This window comes from Lissotriton helveticus, chromosome 10 (genome assembly GCF_964261635.1).
Source record: "Lissotriton helveticus chromosome 10, aLisHel1.1, whole genome shotgun sequence".
In the NCBI taxonomy this organism is placed as follows: Eukaryota; Metazoa; Chordata; class Amphibia; order Caudata; family Salamandridae; genus Lissotriton; species Lissotriton helveticus.
In genome coordinates this window covers 780,935,632-780,948,274 of record NC_136071.1, presented here as the reverse complement: position 1 = coordinate 780,948,274, position 12,643 = coordinate 780,935,632, and the positions used below count along the sequence as shown (strand labels likewise).

General features: G+C 47.0%; 1 protein-coding gene across 2 annotated transcripts in view; it reads right to left on the bottom strand.

The window, feature by feature from the left end:
- Positions 1-12,643, bottom strand: part of KIF5B (kinesin family member 5B) — a 795,256-nt gene that overhangs the window by 204,160 nt on the left and 578,453 nt on the right. For both annotated transcript variants that reach the window (XM_078663342.1, XM_078663343.1), the window contains exons 22-23: positions 2,452-2,523; positions 2,004-2,108 (exon numbers count right to left, since the gene is read on the bottom strand). In XM_078663342.1, the coding sequence (XP_078519468.1) occupies positions 2,004-2,108; positions 2,452-2,523 (177 nt within the window). The remainder of the gene's footprint in view (positions 1-2,003; positions 2,109-2,451; positions 2,524-12,643) is intronic.

The following is a 12,643-nucleotide window of genomic DNA, read 5'->3' as shown; positions in this document are numbered from 1 at the left end:
AGTAGGTTAGTCTGCCACTGTAGGAAGCTCTAGGCCCAAAGCCTTGGTTGGCCTATGCACCACCAATGCATAGGACGCTCCCTCCTCTGTAGCCAGGGTAGGGGGAGAAAGCATGCCAAGGTCTGGGGAGGTGTCCAGGCCACTGGGGTCACCCAATTCCTCTCTTCAATCCGGCTCTTCCAGCTGGCCTGCTAAAGGCTCCAGCGGCCCCTCCCAGTCCTTATCACCACCCTCAGGGCGATAGGGAACATCTGGAATGAACAAGGGAACCAAAGTGCCATCTGGTGTCGGATTTGACGTTGGCCGTCTTCGGGATCGATGCCGGAGAAGGTCGACCGGCGTCGATCCGGATCCAGGCCTGGATCCATGGGGACCCGGGGGCACCGGGCCGAAGCCGCAGGCATCAAAGGCCATGGGGCCCCAACCGGTTCTGCGGGGCCCGAAGGCGCACCAGCGGAGTCGGGCTGCCCAAAAATGGAATGGAGATTTTTGTAAAATACACAAACAGGGGGGCGGCATGGAGTCATCCCTGAATCAGGAACCGGAGACGGAGCCTTAGAGCGACGACGCTCCAGTTCCCGCGTACCGCCAGCCAACCGACGGGGAGAAGGCGAAGAGCGACGGTGCTACTTCGCTTTCTTCTTGTGCTTCGACTTACCCGATGAATGCGAAGACTTTGATCAGGTGTGGTGGAGCCGACTGCTGGGCCTCCAAAAGCTTTCAGGACCACTCCCGCAAAGACTTCGGATTCATGGCCCGACAGTCAGAGCACGACTTTGGGTCGTGGTGTCGTTCCAGGCACCAAAGGCACACGAGGTGCGGATCTGTGATGGACATCAGCTAATGACAGGAGTCACAAGGCTTGAATCCGGTCCGACGATGCCACATGGCCCAGGAGTCGAAGTCTCAAAAAAAGACATCGACAAAAGTTTAGCCAAAAAATGACTAAGGGGCAAGCTCTCTCCGCATCTGCACTAGGCCGGCGCGGAAAAAGAAAGAACGGACGTCAGCGCGCAGGGACGGCGTCTAAGTAGGCATTGCAACGTCATCCCCGCGACCACAACGCCGAACGCACAGTCGATCAATGGCTCTTGCCAACGCGGAGGGGTATTGCTGAAGAAAAATTCTCAGGATCCAGTCAGATGCCTGGGGGTAATTCTAAGGTAAGGAATCTAGAACTAATAGTCTCTTTCAGATAGAAAATTTCAATGTGTTAGAACATGTTTTTACCAATACTACAATGTTTCTATGCTCTCTGCTAGCTACTAATCGCCAACACGCCTCTTCTGGGTATTTGCTGCACTCTACAACAGGGCTAAAAAAATCCACTCGCAGGACAAGCTGTTTTTAGGGCCTATTTGCCCTTTCTGGCAAGCGGACAACTGGTGTTCTGCTTGCTCACAAAGTGAATGAGCTATGAAGATGCCTTTAAATCTTGTTATCTTGACACATTTGCTCGGCTTTCATAGAGAGAGGCTGAAAGTCAGTTTGACTTCCTACAATTACTTTTCTTCCTATGACTGAAGTTAGAGGATTTTGTAAAGTGAACAGTGTGACAATCGTGTTGAGACCAGTCCACGAGTCAGAACATTAGTTGAGTAGATTATTCAAGTTACTAGACCTGCAGATCTAGCAATTTTTTGAACCCTGTACAAATCATATAAGTTAACATACTGTTTGTTAAAATGGTATCCTTCAATTTCTGTGCAACATAAATGTCCTAACTAAACACTATTTTTTTTAAATATTGAAAACAATCTGTGTACATGCAGGTGTCTCTTAGTTTTTTGAGTGTGGTACTAAAAACTTGAAGTTGTGATTACAAAAGTCAAAGTGAGAAACTTGATATATGCTTCAAGTTGCAATTGTGTATTTGCATACCTTGTGTTACCAAGTTTGCTTTCAAAAACAGGAGGTGCAGACAAATCCAAGGTGCACAATGCAACTCTAATAAACACCAGAAAACATGAAATTAGGTGGCAGATTAGCAGTCGGATAGATACCTGTTTGTGGACTTTTGTGAGTTGTTCAAGGTTATTTTCCAGAAAGGAAATCTTCTGTTTCTGTGCAGCACTGCCTCCGGTGTCATCCGAATCCATCTCTGCACTCTGCAAAGCATAACCAAACTTCTTTTTTGTCACAATCAACTGTAGGTTTCTACAATCTAAAGAACTTTAAAAACTAGTAATTCAGGTGTCAAATGCTCCTGGTGGAAATCATACATGATGCTCCCAGCAGACAAATCTCAGCCCAAAGTAGTATGAAGCAATCTTCCTTATTGATAAGCGAGTAGTCAGAAGCATACAGCATTAGCAAGCCATTTACTCAAATGTATTCAATCAAGATAGACAATCTACAAAGATTTCTTGAAATGTAAACAAGCCTAATATAGTTTAAGTAATGCATTGTTACAGAAATGTGGATTACATTTTAGTTTTGTGAACAGGGTACCTTTTTCACTCTTGTAGCCAAGTCTTGAACAAAAAGCTTCCTAAGGTTGTGCAGCGTCTGAAGTTCTTTTGCCTAAAAAATAAAAATGATCTGCATGTTATAAATTATCTTTATAGTAACTTTAACCCATTCCATAAATGGTGCAGGTGAAAGCCATCACAAAGTCCATTCAAAAGGAACAATATGTTGGCAACAAGCAAATCATCAGCTTCAGGTACGTGTACAGTGTTCATTCCTTTGACTCAACTGCAGACACAAAGTGAATACTTAGTGGTAAAAAAGAAACAAGCATTGGAAATGCAATAGGTCTCGCAATAGAATAGTTAGACTTTTTTCTTTTTGCAAATGGAAGAGTTGCGTTGCGTGGATGAGTGGCGTTGCGTGGATGAGTGGCGTTGCGTGGATGAGTGGCGTTGCGTGGATGAGTGGCGTTGCGTGGATGAGTGGCGTTGCGTGGATGAGTGGCGTGTGTGAGTGGCGTTGCGTGTGTGAGTGGCGTTGCGTGTGTGAGTGGCGTAGCGTGTGTGAGTGACGTAGCGTGTGTGAGTGACGTAGCGTGTGTGAGTGGCGTTGCGTGTGTGAGTGGCGTTGCGTGTGAGTGGCGTTGCGTGTGAGTGGCGTTGCGTGTGTGAGTGGCGTTGCGTGGATGAGTGGGGTTGGAATGCAATAAGTATAGCATTAGAAAAGTTGTAGTTATTGGTGAGGGTGAGGGTGATTGAGGGTAAGGGGGTGAGGGTGATTGAGGGTAAGGGGGTGAGGGTGAGGGGTTTAGGGTGAGTGAGGGTGAGGTGTTGAGTGGGGGTGAGTGAGGGTGAGTGAGTGTGAGGGAGGGTGAGTGAGGGAGAGGTGTTGAGGGTGGGTGAGGGGTTGAGGGTGAGAGGGTGAGTGAGGGTAAGGGTGAGGAGTTGAGTGTGAGTGAGGGTGAGGGTGATTGAGTGTGAGGTGTTGAGGGAGGGTGAGGGTGAGTGAGGGTGAGGGTGAGGTGTTGAGGGTGAGTGAGGGTGAGGAGTTGAGGGTGAGGGTTAGTGAGTGTGAGGGGTTGAGTGTGAGTGTGAGTGAGGGTGAGGGGTTGAGGGTGAGTGAGGGAGAGGGTGAGGCTGAGAGGTTGAGGGTAAGTGAGGGTGAGTGATGGTGAGGCAGAGGGGGTGAGGGTAAGTGAGGGTGAGTGAGAGTGAGGGTGAGTGAGGGGTTGAGGGTGAACGGTTGAGGGTGAGTGAGGGTGAGGGTGAAGTGTTGAGGGTGAGTGAGGGTGAGGGGTTGAGAGTGAGTGAGGGTGAGGCGTTGAGGGTAAGTGAGGGTGAGTGAGAGTGAGGGTGAGTGAGGGGTTGAGGGTGAACGGTTGAGGGTGAGTGAGGGTGAGGGTGAAGTGTTGAGGGTGAGTGAGGGTGAGGGGTTGAGAGTGAGTGAGGGTGAGGCGTTGAGGGTGAGTGAGGGTGAGGGTGAGTGTGGGTGAGGGTGAGTGAGGGTGGATGAGGGTGGATGAGGGTGAGTGAGGGTGAGTGAGGGTGAGTGAGGGTGAGTGAGGGTGAGTGAGGGTGAGTGAGGGTGAGGGGTTGAGGGTGAGTGAGGGTGAAGGGTTGAGAGTGATTGAGGATGAGGATTTGAGGGTGAGTGGGGGGTTGAGGCTGAGTGAGGGTGAGGGTGAGGGTGAGTGAGGGTGAGGGGTTGAGGGTGAGTGAGGGTGAGGGTGAGGCTGAGAGGTTGAGGGTAAGTGAGGGTGAGTGATGGTGAGGCAGAGGGGGTGAGGGTAAGTGAGGGTGAGTGAGAGTGAGGGTGAGTGAGGGGTTGAGGGTGAACGGTTGAGGGTGAGTGAGGGTGAGGGTGAAGTGTTGAGGGTGAGTGAGGGTGAGGGGTTGAGAGTGAGTGAGGGTGAGGCGTTGAGGGTAAGTGAGGGTGAGTGAGAGTGAGGGTGAGTGAGGGGTTGAGGGTGAACGGTTGAGGGTGAGTGAGGGTGAAGTGTTGAGGGTGAGTGAGGGTGAGGGGTTGAGAGTGAGTGAGGGTGAGGCGTTGAGGGTGAGTGAGGGTGAGTGAGGGTGAGTGTGAGTGAGGGTGGGTGAGGGTGGGTGAGGGTGAGTGAGGGTGAGTGAGGGTGAGTGAGGGTGAGTGAGGGTGAGTGAGGGTGAGTGAGGGTGAGGGGTTGAGGGTGAGTGAGGGTGAAGGGTTGAGAGTGATTGAGGATGAGGATTTGAGGGCGAGTGGGGGGTTGAGGCTGAGTGAGGGTGAGGGTGATTGAGGGTAAGGGTTTGAGGCTGAGTGAGGGTGAGGGTGAGTGGTTGAGTGTGAGTGAGGGTGAGGTGTTGAGGGTGGGTGAGTGAGAGTGAGTGAGGGTGAGTGAGGGTGAGGGCTTGAGGGTGAGTGAGTGTGAATGAGGGTGAGTGAGGGTGAGTGAGGGTGAGTGAGGGTGATTGAGGGTGAGTGAGGGTGAGGGTGAGTGAGGGTGAGTGAGGGTAAGTGAGGGTGAGGGTGAGTGAGGGTGATTGAGGGTGAGTGAGGGTGAGTGATGGTGATGTGTTGAGGGTGATAGAGAGTTATAGAGGGTGAGGGGTTGATGTTTAAAAAAATTTTTGTTAATAAAATGTCTGACGGAAATCGCCACCTGAACGCTACCTACATTTACCAGGTTAGCGTTCTAGTTTTTTTTTTTCTTTTCCCTACCGTTACGTTTTATTTTTGATGGACATTTTTTTTAGCCAATCGGAGCGCGACGTTTTTGACGTCGCGTTCCGATTAGCATACGTAATCGGTGGAATTCTCCAGAACATGGAGAATAGCCGGATGCGGAAGGCGTGTTCCTGTACGTGTGCTGTTGGTGCGTCGTAGGATAGGTAAGAGATTCCCTCGACGTGTTTTTTTAATATAATGTAAAGTAGTATTGATAGTATGCATAAAATAGTTAATAATTACGAGTGTATTTATATAAATAGTGACATATTTTGTTAGCGATTGTAATTATTTTAGTTATTTATGTAATTTATATGCAATTAAGTGTTTTATTTACTACATATAGTATATTTAAGTTAACGAATGAATAGGAGTGTATTTTTAATACTGTTGACATTGTATTTTTTTGTTTGTAATATTTCGAAATGATTATTATGTCGTGTAATTAAAGTCTTGTTTTTATTAATCGATATGTAATGTATTAATTTTCTTAAAGTGTTATGTAATGTATTATTAGCAGTTGTTTGTAATTTGACGTACAAGAGCTGTTCATTGAGTTTCTAAGTACTCTTTTCGCCATGAATATTGTACACTTAAAATGTATTAATTGTATTACGATTTCTTTTGTGAAGGTAAGAGACATATGTAATGTTTATTGATTATTTTTTGCGCTGAATCCAAGTTGCGTAATATGTTTTTAATACTTGATGTAATTCCGTGTGATGAAGTGCTATTGTTATATGCCTACGGCTTTTTGTGTAACTCATGACAATTGTGTTTAATCCGTCCGATTTACGGGATGAATAGTGCTTGTTTATTACCCAAGTTAAAAATAGGCTGTTTTACTTTTGTGTTAGTACATCCTAGTCCTCGCATCCTGACTGATAATTCTTCGTTCTTTTGTTGGTGTTATTTTGTCCTAATAATTGTTGGTTTGGTGACCTGAAGCTTGATAAACATCATTGCGCGTATTTTTACTTTGGTTGTTATTTTCTAGGATGTCTTTCTGTTGCGTATCTTGAGTATGTATTTGTAGGGTGAATTAGGCTGTTAGTTTATTAGGGTGAATTAGGACTCAGGATTTCTATCTTGGAGTTAGAGTGTGGATTAGGATAGTTTATTTCTATTATTCCTTTTGTTGTTGTATGTGTGTGTGTGTGAGGGTGAGTGAGGGTGTGTGAAGCTGAGGGTGTGTGACGGTGTGTGAGGGAAGCTTGCACTGCTGCTGTCGGTGCTGTACCTGTTCCATGTGTAAGGGAAGCTTGCACTGCTGTTGCCTGTGCTGTACCTGCTCCGTGTGTGAGGGAAGCTTGCACTGCTGCCGCCTGTGCTGTACCTGATCTATGTGTGAGGGAAGCTTGCACTGCTGCCGCCTGTGCTGTACCTGATCTATGTGTGAGGGAAGCTTGCACTGCTGCTGCCTGTGCTGTACCTGATCTATGTCTGAGGGAAGCTTGCACTGCTGCTGTCGGTGCTGTACCTGTTCCATGTGTAAGTGAAGCTTGCACTGCTGCCGCTGCCTGTGCTGTACCTGCTCCGTGTGTGATGGAAGCTTGCACTGCTGCCGCCTGTGCTGTACCTGATCTATGTGTGAGGGAAGCTTGCACTGCTGCTGTCGGTGCTGTACCTGTTCCATGTGTAAGGGAAGCTTGCACTGCTGTTGCCTGTGCTGTACCTGCTCCGTGTTTGAGTGAAGCTTGCATTGCCGTTGCCTGTGCTATACCTGCTCTGTGTGTGATGGAAGCTTGCACTGCTGCTGTCGGTGCTGTACCTGTTCCATGTGTAAGGGAAGCTTGCACTGCTGTTGGCTGTGCTGTACCTGCTCCGTGTGTGAGGGAAGCTTGCACTGCTGCCACCTGTGCTGTACCTGATCTATGTGTGAGGGAAGCTTGCACTGCTGCTGTCGGTGCTGTACCTGTTCCATGTGTAAGGGAAGCTTGCACTGCTGTTGGCTGTGCTGTACCTGCTCCGTGTTTGAGTGAAGCTTGCATTGCCGTTGCCTGTGCTGTACCTGCTCCGTGTGTGATGGAAGCTTGCACTGCTGCCGCCTGTGCTGTACCTGATCTATGTGTGAGGGAAGCTTGCACTGCTGCTGTCGGTGCTGTACCTGTTCCATGTGTAAGGGAAGCTTGCACTGCTGTTGGCTGTGCTGTACCTGCTCCGTGTGTGATGGAAGCTTGCACTGTTGCTGCCTGTGCTGTACCTGATCTATGTGTGAGGGAAGATTGCACTGCTGCTGTCGGTGCTGTACCTGTTCCATGTGTAAGGGAAGCTTGCACTTGGAACTGTTGCCTGTGCTGTACCTGCTCCGTGTTTGAGTGAAGCTTGCATTGCCGTTGCCTGTGCTGTACCAGCTCCGTGTGTGATGGAAGATTGCGAGATCTGGCATAACGGAAGGATTGGTAGTGCGTGCACCGCTGCTTGGGGTATCTGCGAGATTTGTGTAAGTAAATGGAGAGGGGGGAGAGAGTTGGAAGAGAGAGTGAAACAGGCAGAAACGTGGAGAGTTAAAAGGGAGGAGTGCGTCTGAGGGATGTTAGCGCTGAATCCAACTTGCGTAATATGTTTTCTATATTTGATGTAAATCCGTGTGATGAACTGCTATTGTTATATGCCTACGGCTTTGTGTGTAACTCGTGACAATTGTGTTTAATCCGTCCCATTTACCGGATGAATAGTGCTTGTTTATTACCCAAGTTAAAAATAGGCTGTTTTACTTTTGGGTTTGTACATCCTCGTCCTCGCATCCTGACCGAGATTTCTTCGTTCTTTTGTTGGTGTTCTGTTGTCCTAATAATTGTTAGTTTGGTGACCTGAAGCTTGAAAAACATCATTGCGCGTATTTTTACTTAGGTTGTTATTTTCTAGGATGTCTTTCTGTTGCGTATCTTGAGGGTGTATTTGTAGGGTGAATTAGGCTGTTAGTTTATTATGGTGAATTAGGACTCAGGATTTAAATCTAGGAGTTAGAGTGTGGATTAGGATAGTTTATTTCTATTCTTCTTTTTGTTGTTGTATGTGTGTGTGTGTGTGTGTGTGAGGGTGAGTGAGGGTGTGTGAAGCTGAGGGTGTGTGACGGTGTGTGAGGGAAGCTTGCACTGCTGCTGTCGGTGGTGTACCTGTTCCATGTGTAAGGGAAACTTGCACTGCTGCCGCCTGTGCTGTACCTGATCTATGTGTGAGGGAAGCTTGCATTGCTGTTGGCTGTGCTGTACCTGTTCCGTGTTTGAGTGAAGCTTGCATTGCCGTTGCCTGTGCTGTACCTGCTCCGTGTGTGATGGAACCTTGCACTGCTGCCGCCTGTGCTGTACCTGATCTATGTGTGAGGGAAGCTTGCACTGCTGCTGTCGGTGCTGTACCTGTTCCATGTGTAAGGGAAGCTTGCACTGCTGTTGGCTGTGCTGTACCTGCTCCGTGTTTGAGTGAAGCTTGCATTGCCGTTGCCTGTGCTGTACCTGCTCCGTGTGTGATGGAAGCTTGCACTGCTGCCGCCTGTGCTGTACCTGATCTATGTGTGAGGGAAGCTTGCACTGCTGCTGTCGGTGCTGTACCTGTTCCATGTGTAAGGGAAGCTTGCACTGCTGTTGCCTGTGCTGTACCTGCTCCGTGTTTGAGTGAAGCTTGCATTGCCGTTGCCTGTGCTATACCTGCTCCGTGTGTGATGGAAGCTTGCACTGCTGCTGTCGGTGCTGTACCTGTTCCATGTGTAAGGGAAGCTTGCACTGCTGTTGGCTGTGCTGTACCTGCTCCGTGTGTGAGGGAAGCTTGCACTGCTGCCACCTGTGCTGTACCTGATCTATGTGTGAGGGAAGCTTGCACGGCTGCTGTCGGTGATGTACCTGTTCCATGTGTAAGGGAAGTTTGCACTGCTGTTGGCTGTGCTGTACCTGCTCCGTGTTTGAGTGAAGCTTGCATTGCCGTTGCCTGTGCTGTACCTGCTCCGTGTGTGATGGAAGCTTGCACTGCTGCCGCCTGTGCTGTACCTGATCTATGTGTGAGGGAAGCTTGCACTGCTGCTGTCGGTGCTGTACCTGTTCCATGTGTAAGGGAAGCTTGCACCGCTGTTGCCTGTGCTGTACCTGCTCCGTGTGTGATGGAAGCTTGCACTGTTGCTGCCTGTGCTGTACCTGATCTATGTGTGAGGGAAGATTGCACTGCTGCTGTCGGTGCTGTACCTGTTCCATGTGTAAGGGAAGCTTGCATTGCCGTTGCCTGTGCTGTACCAGCTCCGTGTGTGATGGAAGATTGCGAGATCTGGCATAACGGAAGGATTGGTAGTGCGTGCACCGCTGCTTGGGGTATCTGCGAGATTTGTGTAAGTAAATGGAGAGGGGGGTGAGAGTTGGAAGAGAGAGTGAAACAGGCAGAAACGTGGAGAGTTAAAAGAAAGAGGGAATGAATCTAAGCTGCGAGATGTGGCATAACAGAAGGATTGGTAGTGCGTGCACCGCTGCTTGGGGTATCTGTGAGATTTGTGTAAGTAAATGGAGAGGGGGGTGAGAGTTGGAAGAGAGAGTGAAACAGGCAGAAACGTGGAGAGTTAAAAGAAAGAGGGAATGAATCTAAGCTGCGAGATGTGGCATAACAGAAGGATTGGTAGTGCGTGCACCGCTGCTTGGGGTATCTGCGAGATTTGTGTAAGTAAATGGAGAGGGGGGTGAGAGTTGGAAGAGAGAGTGAACCAGGCAGAAACGTGGAGAGTTAAAAGAAAGAGGGAATGAATCTAAGCTGCGAGATGTGGCATAACAGAAGGATTGGTAGTGCGTGCACCACTGCTTGGGGTATCTGCGAGATTTGTGTAAGTAAATGGAGAGGGGGGTGAGAGTTGGAAGAGAGAGTGAAACAGGCAGAAACGTGGAGAGTTAAAAGAAAGAGGGAATGAATCTAAGCTGCGAGATGTGGCATAACAGAAGGATTGGTAGTGCGTGCACCGCTGCTTGGGGTATCTGCGAGATGAAACGTGGAGAGTTAAAAGAAAGAGGGAATGAATCTAAGCTGCGAGATGTGGCATAACAGAAGGATTGGTAGTGCGTGCACCGCTGATTGGGGTATCTGCGAGATTTGTGTAAGTAAATGGAGAGGGGGGTGAGAGTTGGAAGAGAGAGTGAAACAGGCAGAAACGTGGAGAGTTAAAAGAAAGAGGGAATGAATCTAAGCTGCGAGATGTGGCATAACAGAAGGATTGGTAGTGCGTGCACCGCTGCTTGGGGTATCTGCGAGATGAAACGTGGAGAGTTAAAAGAAAGAGGGAATGAATCTAAGCTGCGAGATGTGGCATAACAGAAGGATTGGTAGTGCGTGCACCGCTGCTTGGGGTATCTGCGAGATTTGTGTAAGTAAATGGAGAGGGGGGTGAGAGTTGGAAGAGAGAGTGAAACAGGCAGAAACGTGGAGAGTTAAAAGAAAGAGGGGACGAATCTAAGCTGCGAGATGTGGCATAACAGAAGGATTTGTAGTGCGTGCACCGCTGCTTGGGGTACGACAAACAGGAGATGGTGACTAAAGTTTCAACCATGAGGTTGGAAGGCAGTGAAGTGAAATGTGAGGAGGCACCTCTTCAAATTGTAAAACAGACGGAGGGCATTGCTGTGGGGAGGGGGTGTAGGAGAAATGCATATGGCGGGCAGGGGAGGGGGCGGAGCGGGGAGAGCGGCATGTGGGTGTGAAGAAGCCGGGGCCTTTGAAGTGAAGCTAAGCTTCACTTCAAAAGGTGTCGGAGGAATGCGGCAGAGGGAACAGACGGCGATTGCGGCTGAGGGAACTGATGTGCACGAGCTTTTAAGCTCAATGCACATGCGCATTGAGCTTAAAAGTCACGGGCACTGCAAGGAATCGCCAGGATTCCTTGCTTCTTAGTTAAAGCTTGTTTAAGCCGCAATAGGCTCGCAAGCTCGATGCGCATGCGCATCGACAGGCGAGACCTAAAAAGATTATATATATATATATATATATATATATATATATATATATATATATATATATATATATGAGAGAGATATATAGATCATAGTGTAGGCACTCACAAGTCTAAACTATGCACTATCTTCAGGATTGACCTCCTTTGAATTTTATACTTTCATGTATTTTTTTACGCAATACATGTTTTCTGTATTTCATTCCTTTTATCACTGAGTGCTGAGGAGCCAAAAACCAGTGACCTTATCAGATTTTTGCATGGTCTATGTTCCGATGGTTCAACAACTTTGGAAGGCTAAATAGATCAAAGGTGAGCCAAAGAACAGGTAAGAAAACATTACTTACAAGTTCCCCATCATTCACATCTTTCACAGTTTTACATTTGAATTATTCCTCACTGTCAAGCTGGTAATCAGCACAACACAGTAGTGATAACATGCATTTTACATTGCAGAAGATGCAGCTTATCCTCCTATTTATAGGGCCCTAACCAGAGTTGACAATGTCGAGAGACTCCGAAGTCCACTCTTCTCAGAGTTTTCCATAATTCATCTAGACTTGTGAAATTCAGAAAAGCAACCTTTAAGATAATATGCCAGCACAAACAACTATAAATTAGTAAAAATGGGTATAGCATCAACTTACTGAATAACAGATTCAGGTTCCATAAGGAAGGCAAGGTGTAGCTTGGAGGGTAACCTGGCCTGAGCTCTTCCAGAAAAACATGAGTGGGCACTCTACAGATAGTTGGACACTGAGTGTGTATAAATCAAGGGTATACATTAAGTGTTTCTAGAGATGAAGGATGCAGTGGACTGATATTAAGAATAGTGCTCTCTCTCTTTGGGGACATCATGTAACACAATTACTTCATTTTTATCCTTAATCTAAAACTATGAGCCGTCCAACCTCCTGAACACTAACAATCTCCATAAATCTTTTTTTTTTATACATTAGTCCTCAGATCGGCAACCAGAATTTTCAGGAGACTCTGCAATTAGTGTTTACTTGGGCATTCATCCTAAGTTTTACATTATTTTTAAGGCTTCAGCAAAAATTGATTGTGTGATGGGGAGGTATCGAACATAATTTATTTAAAATGGCAGAAAACCCTATAAACATTAAAATACTTGCCAAAGTGGATCAATGACTCATAGCTGACAAGTTAAAACAGGGAAAACTCAATTTCATTGTGTGAGGAATATCAAGTATGTGATTTTATATTAAACGAGAATTTCATCTTATGCATTTTCCAACAAACGAAAAATGAAGGGAGAGAAATTAGAAACCATCAGGCAGCCCTTATACATCAGAAATAAATGGTTGATACTAGAAGTGGTACTAAGATCTATCAAACATTTAATATAAGCTTGTTAAATATGAGTGCCTTAAGCTCTAGGCCCAGGGAGAAAGCGTACTATTTTACAGTCGTTCATTATCAGTAAAGTGAGTCTTGACGCAGAAGGTAAAAGATTAGACTTCATCTACCTCATCAAAATAAACAGGTCTGTAAATATTACATTTGTGTGTTGGTCAAAACAAAGTCAGCAATAATCTGTCAACAATTACTTTTTCCATTTACGGAACTTTTTGGCTAATGCAAGATCAATACACA